This window comes from Rhipicephalus sanguineus, chromosome 1 (genome assembly GCF_013339695.2).
Source record: "Rhipicephalus sanguineus isolate Rsan-2018 chromosome 1, BIME_Rsan_1.4, whole genome shotgun sequence".
In the NCBI taxonomy this organism is placed as follows: Eukaryota; Metazoa; Arthropoda; class Arachnida; order Ixodida; family Ixodidae; genus Rhipicephalus; species Rhipicephalus sanguineus.
Genome location: NC_051176.1, coordinates 127,339,189 through 127,364,855, shown reverse-complemented (window position 1 = coordinate 127,364,855; position 25,667 = coordinate 127,339,189). Strand labels below are relative to the sequence as shown.

Here is a 25,667-nt window from a genome sequence, read left to right as displayed (position 1 = left end):
AGAAAATTGTACTGTAGCACACACTATCTATAGAATGCCCAGCGTGACATGCACGAAGACGTGTTCTTATGGCTTCTACTTCTGCACTTCTCTTTCCCTTCCCATTTAGTCCAGCTCGCACATTTCTCGTCTCTCTCTCTGTCTCTCTCTCTCTCTCTCTCTCCTCTCTCTCTCTATATATATATATATATATATATATATATATAATATATTATATATATATTTGTGTGTGTAGCTATAGCCGTAGTAAAGCTTGCAGCGCAAATTTGTAAGATATAGCTTTAATCTATATATGCTTGAAAAACGCTCGTATAACGAGCATTCGGTACAACTCATAAAACTTGGAGCGCTATATGTGATCTACATATGTCGTGGTCGCTGTAACTATATGGATGGCGGAAGCCTTCTGCGGCTCCCCCTTCACGAGTTTCACTGTATGGGCATCTTCGTAAGAGGCAATTAAAAGTAAAAGTGTTTACGGGCAGAGTTCAGACTGCCGAGGTGCTTCGTTCCACTCGTGAACATTAACGATCGAAACGGCTGCCCGCACTACGGGGCCTCTGGAGGTGATAGCAAGGCATATATACGATAAAGGAAGGGGGCGATAGGGACGGGAAATCACGCTGGACTTCCTGATATACTCCGCAGAAGTTTACAGCTGTATACAGAAAAGGTGCATTCGCGGCTCAGCTCATACAGGAATTGATTTAGAGCCCGTGTGTCGACCAGATTTACAATCGAAGTCAGCCAGGCGCGGAGGCTAGCAGCACACACCGCTCGTGCTTATAACTTTAAGCGCGCCGCCATCGGCTCTTCCATATCCAGCACATCGCCGTTCGTTTACACGCCGTAAAAAGGCGCAGATTGTTCCTCGCTTTCAGGGGCTGTAAATCAGCGTTAACGTTCACCGTGGGAACTGTCGTCGCGCGCTTCCCGTTGGGTCGCGACTCGCCCATATACGCGCCTGTCTATACACACCTCTAACTCGCCGTGCTCTGCAGTTTTTATGAGCGTTCCGCAACTATGACCCGCGCTCGGCCCGTGCAGTGCATGGGTGGTGAGATTCGTTCATCGCGGGACTGTACATTCACCGTTAAAGAAAATCACGCGAGACTACCTGTTATGGTGTGAAAGTCACGCGTTTGACGTTAACCTTTATATTTGCACTATAACAACCCTTAGTCGTGGTTCTAATAAGGTAACCTGCAATACCTCTGAAGCACGTGTCGTCAGCGTAAAGCTCAACTTCGTGTGTACTATCTTACGTACCGTTTGACGCATACGCAGTCGTTTTGCTGTATTCAAGCTTTCAGAATGCTTCCCGCATTCTATAGGTGGCTGGTTGCTATAGCTTGCCCCACGTAATCCAGTGTGGCCCGGTCTTCACATGTATACCGTGAAACGTTCTTCTATGTGCCTAGTGGTTATGGTGTTCGACTGCTGACACGAAGGTCGCGGGATTGAATCCGGCCGCGGCGGCCGCATTGCTCGAGGTCCGTGTACTTAGATTTAGGTGCACGCTAAAGAACCTCAGGTGGTCGCAATTTCCGGAGCCCTCCACTACGGCGTACCTCATACCGTGGTTTTGGTACGTTAGACCCCACGAATTATTATTAGTTCTGCTATGCAGTTTCCTTTTCTACACTTGTACGCGTAGTCACAGACGCAGCGGTAACAGAAGAGCAGTCTGGAACAAAACGAGGAAGATATATGCGCATTGCAAGATGTTCTCAGCGGCAGACAACGTGAATAAATCGTTGCTGCCGCCGTGTCACTTGCATATTGAAAGCCCGTCGGTAGCAAACGCATGAACGTCAAGAGAGCAGGCAAAGATGGAAAGTTCCACAGAAGTACGCCCTTCACCTATATACAAGACGGCGAAGGATGTTAGATTTTCTTTTCTTCCCATTTACAGTTGATTTCAGTGACAGAAAGAGAGGCGGAAGCATGTATATACAACAGAGTATAGAAGAGAGAGTGTAAGAATAGAGCGGCGCCTGTTCGCAGGTTAGTACAGCCGAAGCCCGTGCCCACTCCGTTCCGCTGCGCCATGTTTGTTCGGATAATGAAACCCAGTGTTTCACTGGTATCTCACCAGTGTCATCGCCCTGCATGGAATCGGCGTGAACGTTGATGGAGTTTCGGGGGTGGTCCATATAACCTGCGAACAAGCCTCCATTAGTACACCTGCCCGCGTTCCAAAATAAAATAGCTAGAAATATACGTAACAGAATGCAGCTAAGCACTAAGCACGCGATAAACACAAGTATAATGACATAGTCAACGCGACTGGCAAAAGCACAAAATAACAGAAACACCCCGCTACGCGATAGTGCGTGTATACATACAACGCTATTTGGCGATGAAAACCAAAACAAAGCTGAAGATCTTGAAGCATAAAAGCTCTGCGAATTCGTGATCCCGTTGCATACAAAATAGCCACCGGTCATTGCGCGATGAAGACCTCGGCCTCCTCCCACGATTGAAGAGTGAGTAACAACAGTGGCGGAATGCTGACATGACGTTTCGAACGCGCTCTCCCACTGGATTCGTTAAATGCGACGTATACACATGTGCTATTTCGAGAAGCCATGGCCAGTGTATACACTGTGTGCCTTCAAATATGTGCCTTCGAAAATCTGCTCCGTGATTTCATGAAATGATCGATATTGCGAATTCGTAAAACGCTCCAAGATATAGAAAATTAGGCTTTTCCTAATACGTTTGAATTGCTTGATAATTACTCGTATTAATTCAGTAACGTCACCTACATCTGAAGTGATCGCGTTAGCAGATTACGCTGTGATTGTCTACATTATGCAAAATACCGCTAAAAATTGTGTCAATGGAACAGTATTCTTTCTTCTGAATAAATAAGCCACCTCTGGAGACATATAGGTTAATAAAACATACTTATTTATTTTTATAACCCATTGATGCTGTAACCAGTCATAATAATAACAGCGTTGACCCGCATCTGTTGCTTTGCACGTTCGTCTCTTTTTTTTAAAAATTTTATTGTTTTAAAGTAGCTATTTTCGTTGTGTGAAGTAAACGAAACTGCAGACTCGCTTCCCGAATGCGAAAGAGCTCCGTGCTGACTGCATCTGAAAGGCCCTAGTGTTTAGGCGCACGTACGTGTTGCTCGTCGGAATTTATTGCTTGCGAAAAAAGCAAAAAGCGTTCGGGTTCCCCTGGAGCTGCGACAGCTCAGCGCTTTCAAAACTGCGTGACAGCCATGAAGCTGAACCACTCTCAATGCACACTGCCATTGAAGTCGATCGTTGCGGCAAGCTTGACGTCAAACGAGTGGCAAAGACCGCTACGCTGCACTGAAGAGATGTTTCGCGTTGACTGTTTATATGACAGCATATTTCTTGTTTGTCTTCCGTATATAGGTGAGACATGTTAACTCTGTACAACGCGATGCACTATACAGTACAAAAAGACACGTAAGTGACATTCTGTAGCCTTTCTATATAGTGTGTGTGTGTGCAGGGTGGGGAGGGGGGACTTTTCCGCTCTTTGAGTCATTACAGAACTTCTTGGGCTGAAAAAAAAAAAACAAGGAAAAATTTTCATTTGCCGCTATAAGTATGTGACGTGAGAACATCCAGATTTGCTCACCATTTTCTAGAAAGGGTGAGATTTTAGCTCAATCGAGTACTATTTGTCAAAACGCCGTCAACGCGTTGTTCCGAATGGTACCAATTCAGGTTATCTGCAGATCTCGTCAGGCGTCACGAAAGGATCTGTCCGCGAGCATCTTTGATTTCGCGTTGATATTAATGACAAAGGGCGTAGCCAGGATTTTTTCTTTTTTTTTTCGGGAGGGCTCAACCACCCTTTATGTATGTTCGTGCGTGTGTTTGTACGTGTGCGTGTATATATACAAAATTACACGAAATTTTAAAATTTCTTCGGAGGGGGAGATGAATTTCACTCCCCCTCCCCTGGCTACGTCAATGTTAATGACATTAACTTGAGCATCAGCTATAGTATGCGGCTGTTCGCGGATGGCTATATTATGCGTTTAGAAAAAGAATTAACACGATTTCCTTGAATTACAGGCCGAAAACGTCTCTGTAAATAGTGTTCGAAGCGAAAAATGAATCTGAATACGGATAGTATGCAGATTGTAGATAGACAATTCTAGAATACATTTTTGGGTGTGCTGCTGTCGGCCGACTGGTCTTGAAATGCATATGTGGCCCATGTAGTTACCAAATGTAGTAGCATTAAATTACATTCAAATAAATATAAATGTGCTCATTCCGACCTTAGAAGCACGGCGTACCTCACATGTATTAGAACAATCCTGAAATACGCTTCTACTGTTTGAAACCCGTCTCAAATATGCCTGATCAGCAATCTAGAAAACAATTAAAACAGAGCAACCAAGTCCATCTTGGGTAAGTACGGAAGGAAATGCAGTTGCACTGAAATGAAGAGAAGAGTTGAATTGGGAATCACTATAATCTCACCGAAACAATATTGCAGTTAAAGCTTTTATACCATTTAATAAGAGAACTGAAAGTGATAGCGAAAGTTACAGAAAACCACCAAATTATATATCTTGACGACGGACTGATAACAAGTGAAAAATTAGTGAATACCAGGCCATGGAACATGAAACTGTATCGAAATTATTTTTTTTTTTGTGTAGAGACTGTCGCTCAGTGGAATCGACTGTCAAGCGCGCAGAGTGAGTGGTTATGTTTCTTTCTTTTTCAAAAAAAAAAAAGAAAAGAAATCGCGGACTCGTTTAAATGAACTGAGACGGTCATCTAGCACAAACGATATCTTCGTGTCCGCGTGTTTTGGGTCTGACCAAATCGAGATTTGCAAACTGCCGTCTCGCATCACATGGTTGTCGGTAAAACACTCGGTATTTCATGGTATGGCCATTTCAACGTATATGCGCACCTGAATGGTTTCAGCCGAACTAGTTTCCTCGAGTCTTCATCCTCGTTGAATTAAGGCCCCACGCACAAAGCGTTAGTTTATTATGAGTCCGAGGTAGCGGTAGTACGTCGATGGGTTTTTGCTGGATTACCGCGCGTGACGTCAGAATCATGACTTGCGTCGCTTTACCGTACCTCCTCCATTCAGATTTAAGATCTCAGGTTCGGTATGGCGCGGCATTGTCCCAACAGCCTATATATAGGAGGTTAACTAAAATGCGCGTATGTGTAGCGACAAAAGGGTGTATTTGTACGTCTTTCACGAAATGCTGCAAATAGAGTGGACATCAGAAGTAAGTAACCACTATAGGTTTTAACCAGACGCGCGAATGAGACACTGTTGACTATACACGATGGTGTACAGCCAGTAGTTGGAGTACATCGCCGAGCGGCAACCATCACATTTCATTGACACGAACACGCTAGCGCGGGAGCATTGTCGCGTCTCAAGATTTACACGATGGTGGAGTGCTGGGGAAGGACAACCCTTCCTTCGCTGCCATTAATCGTGGCGACTGCGGTGACGTCGACACTCGCGCTGCTGAAAACAGCGCACATGACGGAAAATTCGGTAAGATTAGCCACATATACTATCGGTAAAGCTGTGCTTGCTAACGGTGCATTCTCTACGAAATTACGAATGAGACGCTTTTTTAATAACTACGACGGTGCGTGCTGTGCAGTCGATATTGATCCCTTATACCATGCAGGGTCCTCCAAGAAGCCTCGCTGAGGTGCACTCGCTGCCTCACGATACGCTGCCTTGAAATGTCGCTTTCTTTGCTTTTTAATGAATGCTCTCGTTTTCTTTATATCTATCTTCTTTACGCCTATTTCACTTTTTCTTGGCTGCGGTATAGTTTAGACGCCCACCGTATGGCATGGACAGTTCCTATATTGTCGTTGTCTATCCTATTTCTTTTTTTCATTCCTAATAAGTAACGAAACAACAATGAGATGCGAACCTCGTCTTCCTTCCCTCCCACCTCGTGTAACCCCATGCAGCACCTAAATCCTCCGCCAGCGGAGTATCACGCAGATTGCCTTCGAAACGAAACTGGCACCGGAGGCCACCTGTGACGAGCGGGACTACCTGTGTTTAAGAAAAAAACACGTGTTACACTGTTGTTTTTTGTTTCTCCGCGCACGCGAGGATCGCAGCAACGTTGCCTTAGTGCGCGCAGGAGCGCGGCGCGCCGTGCATGGTTGTTAACCCCGTTCCCCGAATGCGCATGGCTAAAATTGCGGCGACAGACTCGCGGGAGACTCCTTTGTTCACGCGGGTGATGCGAGGCGAAAAGCAAACGCTCTTGCTGCTGTTCTCTTTTTCTTTTTCTCTCGTTTCGCATGTTGCCTAGAGGGCGAGCCTTGATGGACGAGCTGCGTGCGTGCGGTAATTAAACGGCGATCCTTCACTCTTTCACAAGGCCCGCGCAAATCTCGCGGCTGCAGTGCTAGACGCTGCGACACATTTCGACAGCCGCGACACCCGTGGCGACCCCGACACGACACCTGCGGACCTCCAAGAGCGCTTAAGGAGAGGGCGCGGTTCTACACCACCGCATGGTCAGGTTCGGCGCGGAAGACATTGCATAGCGTGCCTCGGACGCATATGCGCGTACGTGAAGGGTCGTCGGGGAAAAATCAGCCTCTTCTAATGCATTTCAGATACACTTAGCACGAATGAACCTATATCATGTTCTTTAACTAAACGGTCCGGGGAATATTTTCACAACGCTTTTCGCTCATGAGAACCGTTGTATCCCGCCTCGGTTATGCGCCATCATTCACTCCTGTCCAGATAAACAGTTCGAGCAGATGAATGAGTGCGTGAGTCCGAGTGTTGTCTGAATTACTACGTTCTTATACTTTGTTCTTCGACTCTCAGAAACTTTCAAAATAATAAGTTGTTACGATTATGCACGCCAGGTAATTGTGGACAGCTGGTTTCTTTCTCACATTAAAAAAAAAACATCATGTTTTGTTGAAATGCAACGAAGTATTGAGTACCAGTAAAGGTGGAGATATCTCGTCTTTGATTGCAAGAGCAAACGAGACAGCAGACAGATAGAAGGAAGCCGTCATGCCGTAGCCTGCTTTCTTCATTCTGTATATACAGTGCTATGTAAAAGTTACTTAAATGAGAGGACAACGTCGTTATGCACGCCCAAACGTTGACCCTGTCGAAGCAATGCGAAGAATGTTACATCTCAGTTGAATTGAAAGAGGATTTTTTTTTTTTAAACGTTCGCATAAATATTATGGCTGCCCTACCGCTGTGACGCCCAGGAATTCCAGAAAGCGTCCAGTGAAGCTGTGACAGCTAGTCAACCAGTTTTTATGAGGATTCGCTTCTCTCTTAATCGTTCCCGTGTTAAGAGCCCGCGATGCGAAACCTCAGGTTCGCGTCCCGGGCATCTGTCGCCCATTCATTGAAGCCTTTAAGGGTTTGATAAGTGCGAGAGGCTGGAGGACGGCGATGACGTCCAGGATGCGCTCGCTCGGGAGAGGAGAGCCGGCGGGGCGAGAAGGCGGCTGCCACCAGCGACCGAGCAGGCGACAAATTGAGCCGCCAGCGCTGCCAGCGGAACATGCGTGATGAATCTGAACAGCCGTCGGCCGCCCTGGACCCCGAAATTGAGCCCGATAAAGAACCGCCCCGCGTGCTCTCCAGCAGACTTCGAGAGGGGCGCCCGCGGCAGCACCTTTTGGCGTCTCTCGTGGTCGCGCACGCTGCGTATATTTAGGCAGTGGCTGCGCCCGGTTGCCCCGCTGCCGCGCGGCGTCCATCTTTCCGTGCCCGAGCACCGGCCGCGCTCCGGCTGCTCCTGCTCTTGCTGCTGCTGAGGCGGCGGCCGCTTGATTTATGACCATCGCGCGACGCTGTTTTTGATTCCCGCACAGCTCGCGCGCTGGCCGCTGCTTGTGCAAGCCGCGTCAGCGCGCGCGCTCTCCGAGGCCGTCTCAAGCGCACTTCTGTTCTTGCGCACGTCGCGGACGAGGGTTTGAAGGCACCGCGCGCTTCGCACCCCGCGTGGTCTCTTTTGCCGCTATCCTCGGTTCCTCTCTTTTTCTGTCCCGTTTCCCCATGCTGCCGGGAATGCTCGTCTCCGCGTAAAGGCGGAGGAGGCCTCGGCTGGGTGGGCCACCGCAGGTTACTGCACCGCGCTGGGACCTCTGTTGTGCTTTTAGAGACGCCTTCGGGTCACCCGACACTTCCCGTCCACGCGCCGAAATATCAGCGATCACGCCGTCGTGGTGCGCAATGGCCTGGAAAGCAGACTATACTCCGCGGTCAATTTGTAGCAATCAAAAGCGTCTTAAGAAGATCTTAATTGTAAGCTTCAGTTTGCTATTTTACCTATACTCATCACTCGCAAGGTAACTTCCATCTTCACTCTAGATGTCGGGGAAGTTTCCTCGCTAAAGGTCCAATTAAAGGTTTCGCACAGTGTGCAGAAAAGCAAAGCACGCTAACACATAGACAGTGCACATACTCTTACTCACGTGAACGTCGTTGTCGTTTATATTCCTGAACGTGAAAGAGAAGGAAGGTATCGGCTGACTCGGAGGCGCTATTTATTCTATTTCTCTATCTTCACGAGCAAGAGGACAGCAGACACTTATTGCTGAAAAAGAAACGTCATCCGTGGGATATCAGTGATAAGAGCCCCAAGTTCCAGGACTTTCATGAGATTCTCATATCCGCTGGCAAAACTTGGGAGTTTCTATGTGGTAAGGAAGGACATGACAGTGTTAAGCTATGTATCCTTCCTTATCGTATTATATTCAAGAAAAACACGTGCGAATTTTCTTTTGCTGTTGTAGTGGAAGAAAAAAATTACATTCGCACTGTTCCCGTTAACTTCGCATTGAAGAAAGCCCAAATCTCACCATGTATAATCGTATCCACTGCACCCCAAGAAAGAGTTCGATGACCTCTTCTACGTATTGAGCCATAGCCACTGACGATTTTCTTTGACAAACTGGGCGCATAACACTCCCGGTCCTTCACAACGTCGACTGCACCAACCGTGATCACTGTAATCCAGAGGCAAACGTACGTCCTTAAAACGGTTATGCTTGCACAGATACAAACAGACGTCCTGATTCCTTTACATGAAAGGAACGCCAAGGAGCAGCTGCACACAATAATTCTTCTTGCGGCTAATTTCTTTCTAGTAAGTGCACACGGTGATCTCTTCCTACTGTCGCTAATGGCACTGTAGAGCTGCTGGCACCACAGGTTCGCTGTATGGCTCATTGAAATAGACGGAACATCCGATTTTGTGCATGTGAAATCCTGGATTCCTCTCACTGGACCACTTCTTTCTTTGAGAACACAGGTCATTATATGTTTCTGGTGCAAAAACAAAGATGGTTATTAGGGACCTTTACACTATGGATGTCAATCGTTACAAGTAGTCGTCAACAGCTGGAACACTGGCAGTTCACTTTCGACGAGTCTTGAGTGAATCCAGAATCCTTTGGTCGGCTTGCCCTTTTCACCTTGGTCGGAAGGGATCATTGACCCTACCGACGAAGTAAGCCTCTTCATAGATGACGTTCTTCCCGTTGAAGCGCTCGTGCCACGTCAGTTGCCGGGCGAACCTGCCGCATTGCGGTGACGTCGGTCCAGGAGGATATGCTTCCCGAGGAATTCCGCGGCTCCGCAGGTTGAAACGCATCGCCCTTTCACCCGAAGTAGCGACTCCGAATGCGTTTTTTCTCTCGAGCAGGGCCAGACCGACGCGGTGTGTTCGCTGGTCGGCGGTCGACTGCCGCGCAGCCAGCAAAGCGCCAGCTCGCGCGCCGAAGCCAGGGGCCATCATGGGCGGCCGCGCGTTCGGAGTCAGGCTCTGGAAGACTACCTTCGCGTGGCCTCGTCGGCTCACTGCACCGCTGGCTGTCTCTAGCACCTTGGGCCGCGGGTCACGCACCGTCACGTTGGCAGCGGGGCGCCGCCGATCGCGCGGGGCTCGACACGCACCTTGGACGCCAATCGAAGTCCCGCCAGCGGCGCCCGCCTGCTCTCTTCACGCGCCGCCGGCTGGCCGTCGCTGCGGGTGCGCGACTGCGGAACGACGAGGCCCCGGGATTTCCGATAGACGGACCAGGTTCTGCGCGTTCCGCAAGATGAACCCTGGCACCGCGGCAGCGCGCACGTCCACGCGAAAACGTGCGGCCCACTCGTTGCGATACGCCGGGAGGCCCGCGATCCACGCGGCGCGAAGGCCCTGCATGTCTCTTTGCTGCCTATTCCCCAGGGCGAAGGCACGCCTGTGTTACCGAAGTTATACGGCTCGAGAAAAGCCCGGCGGGGGCAAGTACTAAGTGCTGTGTTTTAGTTCGCCAGTGCGTGAAGCCACGAACCCAGTTGACTAGATGGTAAACTGCTTTCTGTTTTCTGCTTTTTTTTTTAACTACTGTTTTCCATTTTGTGGACATCGGTATTTGTAATAAGAGGGGAAGTTAGAATTTCGACGCAACAAGGAAGGCCAACGATTCGCCGATGCCGATACTACGATTACTCAAACTTGTTAGTCGACTGCAACATGCTTTCTTTACATGACTGGAGGCTAGCACACAATATGAAGTTCTTGCGATTAGTGCACGGGTCGATTGATTATCATGAGCCATACTGGCATCGTTGACGTTTCGGGTACTGTCACTGAGGACCAGCAGGTGTTTCGAAGTGTTTCATCCAAATTTGTCTTTAACTTGCTCCATGACACGGCTAGCAGGCGTACAATGCCAGTTCATCGGACATGGATCAGTGTCCGATGAATCAGTGTATGAATAAAGTTGGCGCACGAAATGATTGGTGCGAATAGCCTTAATAGGTACTTTCGTTTTGTTAAATTCAATTGTCAAGAACTTTGCTTTGTACATTTACTTTAACATGGATGCTCTATTGTGGAAAGGATGTCCTGTGCGTATATGTACTTATGTTTGCACGTTCGAGGTCGCGGCCGTCGTGATAGAGCCCTCTTACTGAAGTTAAGAGTCGGCTCTGTGTTGGTGCGCAACCGCATGTATACCGACGAGAACGTGTGGACAGTGCGTCGTGTACGTCTTGTGGCTCCTGTGAGGCCCTTTAACAACTTATATTAGAGCATCCTGCATTCGTTACGCAGCGTGCATCACTAATCAAGGGATATAGATTGACTGAACTAAAGTGTGCGACCCTTGAAGAGTGCCTGTTTTCGACAGGGTGTGCTGCTCTACGCGACCAGCTAAGCTCATCGAGCCCTGTTGACTTCTCAGCACAAAAATGATTTGGCCACCTATTTATCCACAGTTTTCTGTGTTCCCTACTTTATTTTGCTCGTGTATCCGTCATTTGTTTATTTCCTGCATGTCTACTCTTTCTTATTCGTATCTTCAATTGCTCTATTTTTTTGCTCCTGCCGAAAGAGTAGACAGGCTTCGTACATGCCCCTGTAGCAGTTGTCAGCCTGCTCCCTCCCTGTTCCCTTTGATTCCTTGTATGCTTGTGTATGCAAATCAGATAATAATAATTGTATGCACTAGCGACCTGGCGCCAAGGCGCTTCACTTGTTGGTAGACACTAAAATAAAGAAAAATAAATAAAATTTAGAAATCGCCGGAAATTAATTCCTATTCCGCAACTACTTTTGTTTTATTTTACTGCGTCCACACTTTGCTATAGGCCCATAAAGCAATATGCTGTCATTCGCATTATTGCGGACATACAAATGTGGTGGCGTATGCATGCTCTGTAGTTTCGTTGAATAACACCAGTACACATTTCCAGGTCAGGAATGAACAGAAATCATGCGGCTTGCATCGTGGATCTATATCATACTGTAGCTCTTGAGCTACACTGGTGTCGAGATTGGTGTTTGCTTTTCAGAGAGTGCAGCCATTCCGCGCGTGAGGAGATATTTAGACGAGAGACTTCGTTTTTTTTTTTTTTCTTTCTTTTTTTTCATAGTATGCGTGAAGGGACACAGCGCCGCCACTGCACGTTAGTGCATGGGGGAGTGGGACTCTACTTCTATGAATATTAGTAATCGCGCCTGCGTGAGCGCATGAGTGAGGCAACGCCGGTGTTTCAGCGTGCTGTAAGCTGTACCCGCGGGTCCGCGCCAAGTGAGCCGTCGCGGTCGCAACGGGCCTCGGAGTCAGAGCCCGCCTTCGGTACTGTGCCTGACAGGTAGAGACCCGCCTGGCCATTCTCTTGCAAATGAGCCCTTCCCGAGCCGACAATGAATGAGGCTCCTACGCCGTTTCTCCCCCTGACTTCAGTGTGGACCGAAGGGCCAAGGGAGTGCCAGGGAAAGGGATGGGAATACTGAGAGCCGCGATTGCGCATCGGCGTTTTCATGGTGCGACTGACGTGCCGTATATCACGTGACTGAGGTTTTACTTCTCGAAAGGGTTTCCACAAACGTACAATACAGCTTAAGAAAAGCTGGCACGTGGCACACAACATTCTCTCTCACTGCGTTCTTCGATCCTGACCATGCGGTGTGGCGGTCTAACACACTGTGCGCGGCGCTCCTTTTTTTTTTTTTTTCTCTGCATTGAATATCAGGTTGCCGTGGCTGTTGAATTGCGAAGCCCGTGATGCGCCGTTCGACCTCGCTTGCGAAGCATGTCGGCTACACACATCCTTGCTTTGGCCGCTGTTGCAATCTGCTGTTGGGCATAGAGCTTGTCCTTTCTGGTTCATCATTCGGTCGATCTACGTACGCTCGCTTCTGTAGTATCTTCATAGTATCTGTAGGGCATTTTTCTTTTCTTGGTACGCCCAACCATGGGTAATCTGCGTGTCTCCTACGACAATGTCCTGACTAGCAATGCAAACAAAAGTGCAACCCTTTCATGCACCGTCAGAAGCGCTCAAGAGAAAGACAAGTCGAACGAGCATGTACTTTATATTGAAGTCGAATAATTAAGCCTTTGTAAATCGCAAAAGGCAAGGAAAAAACGCCAGGCTGCGCTGGAAACCGCAGCACAGTCACAGCGAAAGCTGGAAGAGCGGCGTTTCTCTAGAGCCCGTTAAGCTCTCTTGGGCTACAATACAAGTACACTAGAAAGGTACCCACTACGCCATAAATCACAATTTTTGTGAAGTTGGGAAGCACCTACTAAGCCATTATATCGTCATTCTGCGGAAAGCGAGGCACCAGCTACACGTCTGTAAGGCATTGTGTGCACTTTGTTGACGCGACGACTGATGACGATGAAGAATTAGGCTCACCCCTTTGTAATGGGTTGGAATCTTTAAACGGCCCACCAGTTATGTAATTTGCAGTGGGTGACGCCCGGTCGTTATTTCCCTCTCCCGTCATGCTGTATAACATAGGTTGACGTGGGAGAGAGACGGGGGGGGGGGCGAAGAACTTTACTGAGACCCCAAGGAAATGGATCATGCGCTTACGGCTTCCTTGGCAACCAATACAAGTACACTTGCGAGGAACCCACTACGCTTAAATCATTGTAATTTACTGAGACTCCTAGGAAGTAGATCATGCGCTTATGAGCTTCCTTGGCAACCAATACAAGTGCACTTGCGAGGACCCACTACGCTATAAATCATTGTAATTTTTGAGAAGTAGGGCAGCAGGCACTGTGCCATTTTTCGTCATTCTACGGAGAGCGTTGGTACCTGCTATACGCATGTAAGGCATTATGCGCACTTTGTTGATGCTGTGCCTGACGCGAGAATTATGGCAGAGTCCTTTGTAATGGGTTGGAAGCATTCAACAACCTACTCGTTGCGCAATTCGCATTGTGTGACGCCTGGTTACAGAATTAGCGTTGTGCGACGCTTGGTGCTTATTTTACTCTTCTATCACGCTATATTGCATATGCTAATGTGGTTCCTTCCCGACATGAAGCCTGTATAGGACCTTTTTGCAAAGCAGTTTCAAGCACCGGCATGGCTCAGAGGTAGAATACTGGGCTCCCACGCAGAGGGCCCAGGTTCGAACCTCTTTTTTTTTCTTATTTCGAGCGATACTGGTTACGGACACCGGCGGCGGCGGCGGCGGACAACTACGGCGCCAAAAACAGCCGGTGAAATGATCTCATAACAGCTTTCGCTGTAAAAAAACGGGTAGTTGCGTACCACCTGAGATGGCTGCTCGGAGAGTCGTTCTAGCAGTAAAGTCAACAAAGCTCAGTCATTTGTGGTTTTGCTTGACTGCCCGCGCTTCTTAGTTTAACAAAGGGTGAGCAGCTTTCTTTTCTGTACGTTTTGTACGCGTTACTATAGCGAGCATTTGTGACCAAAACAGTGGCCATCGTAACTTCATTTACAGGGTTAGCGTCCGCAGCTTAATCTCGCACAAAACAGCTGAAAAGAACATTGTGAGCTTAATAACACAGTATTAATTTTTATCCCGAGGCACTGACTTGTTTCTTTCTAGAAACCTCGAATGGTCTTCAGCAACACTACACTCTGTTGTATACAGGTGCTCAGCCCAAAATTATGATCAGAAGCAACGTTAACGCGCCAACGGTTCATAGTGATCCTGCGCGTTTTCCATTTCTCCTCCTCCCATGACGTGAATCTTTGTTCGCCTTTGAATTGGGCGTCATCCTCTCGGAGCCGTGGTTTCGGGACCCGAAGGTCTCACGTGGGAGTGCCGCGCAATCTACGAACGCGTCTCGCGCTGCTCTCCACGGCGCCTCGGAGCGGACCCCGACTCGGCGGGGCGAAGGGTGCTCTTTCGACGAGGAGCATATAAATCAGGACACGATGTCGCCCGGCCCGGGTAATGTCGGCCGATTATCATGGAAATGCGCTCAATCAACGGACCGACCCGCGGCTGGTGGCTTGCGCTCCCTCCTTTCCATCGCCCTACAAGCGAATGGGGCGGGGGCGCGCTCCCTCGAGGCAGCCGCCACCGCGCATCTCCCGCGAACGCCTCCTCCGCACAAATGCGGCAGCAGTCTGCCGACATTATCCTCAGAAATGCGGCCCACAATACCACGTATACGCGCTAATAAAAAACACGCGTGGTGTGTGTGTGTGTGGTGTGTGTGTGTGTGGTGTGTGTGTGTGTGTGTGTGTGTGTGTGTGTGTGTGTGTGTGTGTGTGTGTGTGTGGGTGTGAGTGAGTGAGTGAGTGAGTGAGTGAGTGAGTGAGTGAGTGCGCGCATGCTTACTTGCTTGCGCGGGGCTTATAACTGGAGTATTTCGGTTTTGTTTTTCTTTATGGTGCTAATTGCGTCTTCACTGCGTTTAATTAATAATAATTTGTTGGGTTTTACGTGCCAAAAACCACAATATTATTACGAGGTACGCTGAGTAGGGGCTCCACAAATTTAGATTATCTGGAGTTCTTTAACGTGCAGTGACATAGCACAGTACACGGGCCTCTAGCCCTTCGCCTCCATCGAAATGCTGCCGCCGCGGCCGGTTGACAACGTTTGCAAACACACAAATAAACATAGCTACTTAGCGTAACCGTCGTTGTGAAGAAGTATTGGAGGATCAATATTTAGACCTATCCAGGAGCATTCGAAGTTGATCTATATATTTGCGCCACAAAGTGCTGCCCAGAGCGTAATTATAGACTGCAGACCAAGTCTGGTATAATAACGCATGCTCCATTTGTTGGCCGTACGTTGTCGTGACAGCATTTCGCCTAGGCAGACTGTATATAGTGTTAAGGGGAAATGCGCCGAATCTGGGCGACTGACGCCAGTGTGCTTTCCATGGCCCTTAAAGCTCAGATGAGAGCTTGCTCATTGGGACCCGAGTCTTCCTCCGAAGCCATATGAAGTGTAAGCGGACGCCATTTGAAGGCGCGCAAAAAGCGAGATAATGACCATTACCATATTTGAGCGATTCGGTGGATCCTGAATTAGTTTACGAGACCCCGTAGTCTGATACAAAACAGAACATGGATGTTAAAGAACCCCAGCAGGTGGTGACAATCAATCAAGGGCCCCTGACTGACTACACGGCGTGATGCACAATCATGTCTTGGTTTTGGCGCACAAACCCCGGAAATTATTATTATTATTATTATTATTATTATATTATTATATTATTATTATTATATTATTATTATTATTATTATTACTTGTGTAATCGCGGTTCTCCTACAATTAGTAACCGTCTCGCATGTTGTGGTCTTTCTTATTATTCGCGCGAATTACCATACCGCAAAAAAAAAAAAAATGGAGAAATAAAAGCGTTGGACCTTCATGGCTTTCTGACTGCCGCCGCCGATCGCGAGCGTATTCGCGAATTCTTTTGCTCCAATGAAAAATCATAACAACCCTTATTTCTCCGTCTCTAATTGTGTGTAATCGCGCGCAGACCACCATCGCACTGCATATACTAAAGGCTACTGCGAATCATTTGTTCTAAAACGATTGCCGGGTGAAATGGCCTGCCTATGTATACCTCCTTCGTCTTCCTCCCAGTATACATGTATTCTGCAAGTCGGTTGTTCAATGCTTGTGAACAAATGCACCTGGTCATACACTTTCTTTATTTTTCACTTTCCGACTGTATACGCTGTGTAACGCCTCACGGCATGGTAGTATATTATTTGGCATGATAGTATACAGTATTACGCTTGTGTCGGCACTTGTGTCTACAACGCGTGCTATATAGCATATAAGAGCACGCGTTGGAAAGCGATCTTCAACACCTCATGGACACCCATTGGCGCGACGACGAGCGCGGCGAACTTTCTCGCTGTATTCGACCAATCAGTGAAATTGTTTTAAAAATTGACAAGCGTGTTCGGAATATAGTATCATGCCAAAGCTATACAGCTGCGCCAGGAATACCACCCGGCCCACACGTAAACGGGTATTTCTCCACATATATGATTTATTGAATAGTACCATATTGCGAAAATTCCTATGGAATGGAAGCGAAGCTAGCACTATAATACTTTGTTCGCCAATCATTCTTTGCTGGGCCAAACTTAGATTTTCCGAGCTCAATGGTTGTAACACGGCATGAATTGGGCTATACAGAGGGGTTTTCTTAGACATTACATTTTTTATCAAGATGATATGACAGCCAGGCACCCGCCCTCTTCATGTGCCTGAAGGTAGAAATACTTTGCCCTGCTAATGTTGCACTGAAATGAATAACAAAACTTGTTAATTAGTTTTCCAACTAACACCTTGAGGGCAGTTTTCATGGAGAAGTTGTAGGAAGTCACAGTTCATGGCGTACCCACGTTTCAGAAATTAAAAAAAAAGGCATTTGATTTGCGATATTGATAATGAATTGGAATTGTGGTATCGAAACAGAGCACGCCGGGCGCGCAGGAAATACAGTCACTCTGTTACGTCAGACCGGAACATCCTGTGTCGAAGAAGAAGGGCCGAACATTGATTAAAGGCAGTGTCTCGTAGTAGAAAGCGGCAAGTCACCTCCCCTTATTCATCAGCGGATCGCCTTACCTTTGCGTGTAATGTACGGCGCTTATCCGTTTCTTTCGCGCCGTGCGCAAGAAAACCGCAATGGCCACCTTTTCTTTCACTGTTCAGCGTAAAACTCGAGGGACAGTCACTGCGGCGCTTTTCTCTCAGACGTGAGGCAGGTGAAATATAGCTTTGCGCCTGCATAGTTTAACTAATAAACAGATAAGCGCCACACATCACAAGCAAGAAAAATGAGCGGTCCACTTTAGTATTTCAACGACTTGCCGTTTTTCCTGGCCAGATTGTGATGCGACGCGCCTTGATTCACATTTCGTCACTTCCTCGTCATGGTAAGTTCCGGTCTGACGTAGTAGAGCGGCCGCCTTTTCTGAGCGCCCAGCACGCTCGGTTTTGATGTCGCCAATGAAATTCGATGATGAACTTCTGACATTATACGTTCGATTTTTTTTTTATTTCTAAAGACTGTTATACCATAAACTGTGGCGCCCTTCAACTTCCCCTTATAAACAACTGCCCTCCAGTTGGTGATAAAACGTTAATTAGCAAGTTTTTGTTAATTGTTATTTTCAAGGTAACTAGCTGCGGTAGAGTACTTTCACCTGGACGTATACAGTTCTTGTGACGACAGGTGCCTTACTGTCGCAGCATTTTATAAAAGTATGTCTTGTCTAAAAGAAAAACACCCTGTATAACTTCCGCAAGAAACCAGCATACTGCTGCATGTGTTATGTGTTTACAGGCATGAAGAATATACATTTCATCGGCAGGGTTGCGGTTTGTGTTATACTTGAATATTAAAAAAAAGCTAAACAAAAAGAAAGAGTGTTTAGGTGCCCGTCGTTTGGTTTCTATAGAAGCACTGGCTGTTCATCATAGTTCATTAGCACGTTCAATCAAACATGTGAAGCAGACGGATAAAATTTCAAAGCCTTTTTTACTTATTCAGGCGCCTATAGATGTGTGAACGTGATATACACCAGGATAACCTGCCACGATCGTTTAAAACACAGTCTTAATTGGCAAAAAAAAGAAAAAACGTTCGCGAGTGATTACTCCAAGATCTAAAATTACGGGAAAGTGCACATAAAGGCGTTGTTCAGATCTTTTGAAGTGTGAAAAAACAACGCTGACGTCAACGAATTCTTTCTTGAAATGGTTGCCTAATTGTAAGCTTCCTGCCGTGCCACCCTGTATGTGCGCTACTAGAATTTCTTTTGGCAGAGCTTGTTTGTTCGAGTAGTCGCTTGGTAATTAGAGATACTACCGCAGCACTGACACAATGGGCTCATATAAGGTGATAGGAAGAACGCTGCATAGAGTTCGTCCTGTCCTACACATAGCGTTATGAACGCAATTGCGTAGCGAACGGTATACGTAGCGTTAGTACTGACTTAAACAGTGGCCGCGGTTACTGACTTAAATATCACTTGAATGCCTCTTCCATCGGAAGAGCATGACCATAAGTTTCTAATAACGCGATAAAAATGTTAAAACAACAGCAATAATCGCGTCAGGAAGAAACAGAAAAACAACATGCGCATACGTCTCCGAAAAACAAAAATAAGGTCACGGAACTATCTCCAGTGACATTTGACGATAGTGTATACACGAAGTTCAATAGGGTTGAAAGCTGGGCTATAGTTGGTGATTGATCATCATACCGTAAGGTAGCGAGTGTCGTGTCTTTCTTGTCCCCTTTGTCCTCGTAAAAAGTGCGCTACTTCACCATACGGTATGATTATTGTGCACACCTTTGATGAGTATAGTGCAAACATTGATGCAGCGAAAAAAGGCTGTATCCACTGGGATTGCAAATCATGGAGCCGTGTGTTTAAATGTGACATGACCACTCGTGGTCATGAGATTATTATCTTTTGTGTGAACGCTCGATGTTTTCCTTTGCACACGTGCTAATATATTCTGTTGATGTAGCGCGATCATTTTGCAACAATTACTGTACAACCTAAAGGAGGCCATGCAGTAAATGAAGAGGCGTACAAAACTTACTCTGGTTAGACGAGGTGGCCCGGTTGTTCGCATCTAGAAAAGGGGGAAAGAAAAGAAAGGAAACAGCTTGGTGTGAGCTGCAGAAACGTAACGCGAAATAAAAATAACAGAGAGGCAAACAAAAAGAGCAAGGGTAAGCGTTGTTTGAGCCTCGTTTATGAATATATTATGCGTATGTAACATTGTTACCTCTCACTGCAGATACCGTGGAACTTGGGCGGTATCAAGTGACTTAACGAGACTTAAGCCACTGGAAGTCACGTTCTAGTGACTTTACACCAGACGTTCAGCTAACGCCCCCTAGCACCAAGTGGACCCTTTCTATGTCAAAGTGTACGGCATAAGATGCGGCTTAATTGTTTCTTTTCGGTGAAAAAAAAATATAACAACAATAATAAAGTACTCTCCGTGTCGAAAGTGTGCAGACATGCTGCAAATGGGGAGCATTCACTCATTGACGTTGTTGCAATGCTCGCTCACTGTGCGTGTCAAATGCAGGGAGGTAATATTGCAAATGAAAGTAACGAAGGAGGCGCGAAGCACGAGCATCGGCCAAGGGCGCTGGCACGGGAGTTGCTTCCATTTCTTCGGTGTAGCCAGACATCTAGGTCCGGGTCTCATCCACGTCCTCTCGTTACAGGGGCGTAGCCGGAGGGGGGGGGGGGGGAGAGGGGTTCAAAACACCCCGGGAATATGTCGATTTGGACGTGTATATATACACGCACACATACAAACGCACGCAACAAACGTACATAAAGCATAGTTCAACCCCCCCTCCCCCTCCCCACGAAAACAATTTCTGCCTATGCTACCGGTAACACATAAGAACCATGTTAGTCCGATTTCTTCGCTGATGCCACAAACCGCAAAATTTGATAGCGATTGTGCGGCAACGCCAGCGGTCAAGTAAGATGACCAGTGTGCGCTGTCAAGTCGTGGCAAAGGCCAACTGTTCACGAGGATTTCACGAACAATGCTCCGTCATTCCCTCCAGGAGCCATTTCTAATTGAGGTCTAATAGACGCGCACTGGTGTGAAATTGCCTCTTTTATGCAGTGCAACGGGTCGCACTCGATGTCACATGTGAACACACGGTGCGCCAATAAGCTTTTCTTGTTAATTTGTATGAGCAGAGCATCAAATTCTTCAGGGGCAGGGCGTGCCAAGGGGGGAGGGGGTTGGGGGTTCAACCCCCCCCCCCCCCGAAAATTTTCAATTTGCTTGCGTATACGTAATGCACACATACAAACACACGCACGAACATACATAAAGTATGGTTGAACCCCCCCGAAAAAAATTTCTGGCTACGCCCCTGTTCAGGGACATATCACCGCTAGGTGTTCTTTGGCACAATTATGAATTGCGATAGAGACTTAAAAAAAAAAAATAAAGACCCATTATCATTACATAACGTTGAAGAACCCGCAGGCAGTATAGAACTGTGTCAACATCCTTACATAAATTAGCCAACATCTTATGCAGTGCTGCCTTCCTCGAATAACTAAAAATAACTATAATTCCGCAGTACTCTCAAAATCAGAATTCATTACAAGGAACGCCTCTAAAACTAAGTGCGCGAGCTTTCGTGCATTTCACACACAAAAACTAAATGGTCGAGCAGATCATTAAAGTCAGCCTGAGCGATTAGGAAGGCGCTCGAACGACATTTTGCAATTTTTAACGGCGAATGCAGCGATGCTAAAATATACGACACCCTGCACCAACAAAGTTTTCCTTATTTCGCGCCGCACTGACTGAGTTTGCCCTCCTGCTGCCATCTGTCGCGGCTCGCGTGAACTACTGCTCCGAGCGCGCTTTGCGTTTTTGTTGCTTCGTCGGCCAGCCCCTTTGGCGGCAATTTCAATGTCGCTTTCGTTTGCAACGCCGATTTCTTTTGCTTTGCTGGCGAGTACACCCAAGCGGGGATTGTTTAGCCACGACACCGCCGTGAGTCATGCCGATATGCACGTTCTTTCTTTACTTTTGTTCTTTTTCTCTCTTAGTTTAGGTTAATTTCGTAGGCCGGAATACCAAACACATTTCCACCGTCAAGATATTCCCGGTACCCTAATTTCACCACAGGGACGCGTCGTGCTAAAGTACTATAACGCTCATCTCGCGAGGAATCACCCTGACAGCTCTGGGCTCCCACAAACAGGATACGCGAGGGTCATTATTAAGACGACGCTCCACTAATCACCAGTGCGGCGCGCAAATAGGCCTCCGGCGACGGCAAAATGAATAAACGCATAAAGCAGCACCAGGCCCAAGGCAGTGCTAGTCCATCGCGTAACTGCGCGGAACCACGGGAGGCGCTTTAAACAAAACAAAAAGTGGCGGGAAAAGAGGGGGGGGGTGACATAACCAAGCGCGCCAGTGGCCGCGGCCATTCGAGCTGAACAAAAGGAGCGCGGGCTCATTCGCCCGCTGCCAACGACACACTGTCTCCGTTCGGGTGGGAGCAAGGTCGGTCAAGTTCAAGGCCTGGCCGCCGCTTTCAAGGGAAGAAACGATGGCCGTCCCTCCGCCGCGCAGGAGACAATCCCACGGTGGCGAACAATGGACCCTGTACCAGCTGGGCTGGCAAGAGGGGCTTTCCGCTTTCAGTCCGTTGGGGTGCGCCACATGACTTGACCCCCAAAGCTGCAGGCCGGCGGACGACACCGCAGAACAAGGGGCAAGTGAGAAGGAATTAATGGTCGCGCACAGCGAGAACGGGCATTTAAAGAAACGGAAAGAAGACAAATACGAAGCGGCCAGAAGGCGGCACCGCTACAAAAGTACTCGCCGTCCGCGGAGCGGGTGGGGACTTCTTAGGAACGCCAATTATTCCTATCTGAGACAATTCTCCAGTCCATCAAGCTCCCGGTCAGAGGTCCGGTACCCTTCGCTTTGTTCTTGTTTGCTCCGTCTCCCCTCTTTGCACTCTCACCACCTCACCTTCGCTTTCACCGCGTAGGTTCAGAGGCTTTCAGGGAGAAACCGGCATTGTGATTCAAATGCTCACCGCGCTGCACGGTCAGATCGCCGCCACTCGCCTGATAACGAAGCCTCCGCGTGGAGCGAATTATAAACTTGTCCTCTGCTAGCATAACATTCAGCTGCTGCTGCGCGCACCACATACACACACGCGAAAGGCAACCAGCACTAGACGCTGTTTGATTTCGTATTCTCGTCTCGTTCAGTGAAGGATATCGTGGCTGCCGTTGTAGCAACTTGGGCATTTTGCAACGCCATGTTTTGTTCGTGATGTCATACAGTACGTGCGGTGCTACTGTGGCCGGCTACTAGGATGGGGATATACATATGTATTCTGGCGGCAATATTTTATCAACCGTATCAAGGCCCTGTCCTATTCTCTGTCCTAACTCTATTCAGCGGAAAAGTTATTAAAATACATATTGCTTTCATGAAGTCCCAATATAAGAAACACATATGCGAATCACATATCATGTAAAATAGACGCCCCTAATAGTCCCTGAAGAGCGCAATTAATTCCTGAGAGAACGCAAGAGAAATGCCCGACGTCGTCATTTCGATTTCGGCGCTTTCGCGAGCCCCATCCGCCGAGCTCTCAGCCGCCGAGCGGCCATGAGGCGCCAGCTATGACGTGGTGGCGCACTAGCGCGCCGCTGCGCTCGGCGCGGTCACGATCCACTTGTTTCTCGACGAGGTTCGCGCAGAAATAAGGTAGTGGGGGAAGAGCGGGAGATGAGCTCGCGCCGCCCGCGAACGCTGAGGGGGCCAGAGCCGCGTGCAAATGCGAGATGGCATGACCGGCACGCAAAGAAAACAGTACGCGCGCAGGTAAACAGCAAAGACAAGCGTCGGAGTGCAACAAGCAAAGTTTGGAGGCGGCACAAAAGAAAGACCCGAAGGAGGAGGAAACATGCGAGGACGAAGAAGAGGGTGCATGGGGGGGGGGGGTTCTTTCAGGGAGTGCGCGCGTCGACGAGTACTATCGTGCGTGGACTGGCTTCCTTTTATTGTGATCCGCGGCTGTTGAATAGCGGCGGCGATTCTTTTGGTCGAGCGGGCAAGACAGAAAAGGCGACAGCAGAATGGAAAAAAGAAAGACGAGGCGATCGCCGCGGCCCGCCAGGGCGCAAGCAAGAATGAAATGCGGGGACAGGACGCCGTGCGGTGGGAATGTCGCGCAATGATCACAATAGACCGAAAACTGTCACGCAGCGGCCTGCTAAAAATACGGCTGGCTCGCTGTCTAAACACTATGATCAAATTGGAAATGACCCTGTTGAAGTCGGACCGCCTTGCTTGGGTTGCCGTCGCTGCAGCACGGCAAGCCGCGGCGCCGAGTCGACTCGCCGTCGCCGTGCCACTCCTTCGAGGGTCACGTGAGCTGACAGATTTGTAAGTATCGGTGACATATACCACAAACCGCCGCCTGGACAGCCGCACACAGCTAAGCACGCTACGCGCAGTGCCCTCCTATGTTTTGACGCAACGATACTGTGATGGAACAATATTCAGCCTTAACGATGAGGTACAAACTACCCATCGTCGCGCGCTGACCCAATAAAGTTTTTGCTTGTTCGGGAGTTAGGCGGAAGCTACATAGTCTGGGTTGCGCTTAGATTGAAAACTGTGCCTTCATTTTAACTTTATCACCAGTTGCAGCAAGAACTCTGATAGCATACAGAATGTCCCAGCCAACGTTATAGCCAAGCTGTTGCTTGTTTAATTTCGTAATCATTCATTTCCTAACCAACCAAGTACTCAGTGCGCAATAATGTGTTGGTGGCAAAATGCGAGAGATGTCCAAAAGCCACATAGCCCTCATAACCCTAATGTCGTATCAGTTTCCTATTTTTTCTTTAAGCTTGGCTAAAGTTAACGGGACACCATGTATTTTTTCCTAACACCTGACATTAGCATCATTAGGATAACGTCAGTTTATATAAGCACTTAACGCTGGAAGCGACTCACCCAAATCATCATGAAGCTGCAGTAGAGAGATCTTAGCATATTTATAAAGAAGAAATGCGCTCTCCCCGTAACTAAAGCATTCGAGGCTGATTTTAGAGGCCATCGTTATTATTTTCGTTTCGAAGAAACTATAAGCTGATATCGACGCATCAGAAAATAGCTACATCGTGAATTTGTTCGACTCATTGCTTGCAGAGATAAAAGCTCACTTTTTGTTAGGCGCAAGGAGAATAACTCTTGCACCAATATCGTTGTACCCTATAGCATTGGAGGTGCAGGCAAGGCCAAGTTAATTATACACTTGCAGCTATATTGGTTTTTCTTTTCCTTTCTTTCTTTTTTCTTCCTTTTTTTTGTCACTTAAGAACGTTCATGCCTACAGACTGTGAACTGTCATGCAATTACAGTTTTTTTTTTTTTTTCGCCGGCATGAGACTCGGGCTACTGGCGAATATGGTTGATGCGGTAGACAAATAGAGAGAATATCATAAATGAAAAGAAGGGAGGTACAGCAAGACGTTTAAGTACTTGTAAGACTTTGTTGTCTATATATACTCTCAAATGAGGAAAGGGAAGGACAAGATTGATATAAGCTCGAATGACTAAATTTTTCCACTCAGAGCATGTCTCCGGATGGGATTGGTATAGGAGCGACATGAGAGGTTGGGTGCCGTCTGAATCACACTAGTCTATAGCGGCCAGTCAGCCTTTCAGCCGCCGCTGTTTGCAAAAATATGCAGATACCGACGCCGCAATGACACCAAACGCAGCCATACCACCTGCTGGATCCTTGTGCTATAAATAATTCAAGCATGAACGGAAGCTTGTAGCTAACACGACTGCGGACGGCATCATTGTCCACAGCCACGCGCGCTCACAAGTGTCATTCAGATGATTCGGTTCCAGTTTAATTTATCCGCGCATTCGCATGAAAATTCTCCATTAACGGCGTGAAGTTCATTTTCGAAGGATACGAGACACTTTTCCCATGGGACATCTAAGTTCATCCTAATCCATCTTAATTCCGCTACCGAGAAGCCACTGACCCCGGCGATCCGCATTACCTTTAGTTGAAGTCTTGTCGTGTATATACTGCAAACATAAAAAAAAAAATAGCAGGTATAGCCTTGCCGAAACTCCGTTGTACTTCCTATATTTTATCACCCACGACAGAATATCTGCACGGGTAAATTAGTCGTGACCTTTCTGTATTATTTTATTGTATTATTTCCTGTATAGATTTGTACGACCTTCCATGCTTCGAGCTCTGCGCAGAGTTGGTCGTCGTCCTGAGCGTTGCCCTCGAACCGGAAGGGTGTAGCGCCCATGCATGGGATACGCAACACGTGCATTGGTC

General features: G+C 47.7%; 1 protein-coding gene across 13 annotated transcripts in view; it reads right to left on the bottom strand.

Moving 5' to 3' along the window:
• LOC119397558 (paired box protein Pax-5) overlaps positions 1-25,667 on the bottom strand; it is a 364,233-nt gene that overhangs the window by 255,688 nt on the left and 82,878 nt on the right. For 2 of the 13 annotated variants that reach the window (XM_049416341.1, XM_049416361.1), the window contains exon 3: positions 19,364-19,396. The exons of 9 other annotated variants lie outside the window; for them this stretch is intronic. In XM_049416341.1, the coding sequence (XP_049272298.1) occupies positions 19,364-19,396 (33 nt within the window). Of the gene's footprint in view, positions 1-2,095; positions 2,162-19,363; positions 19,397-25,667 lie in introns of all 13 variants that reach the window. 2 more of the 13 variants (XM_049416338.1, XM_049416355.1) reach the window with 2 other exon arrangements.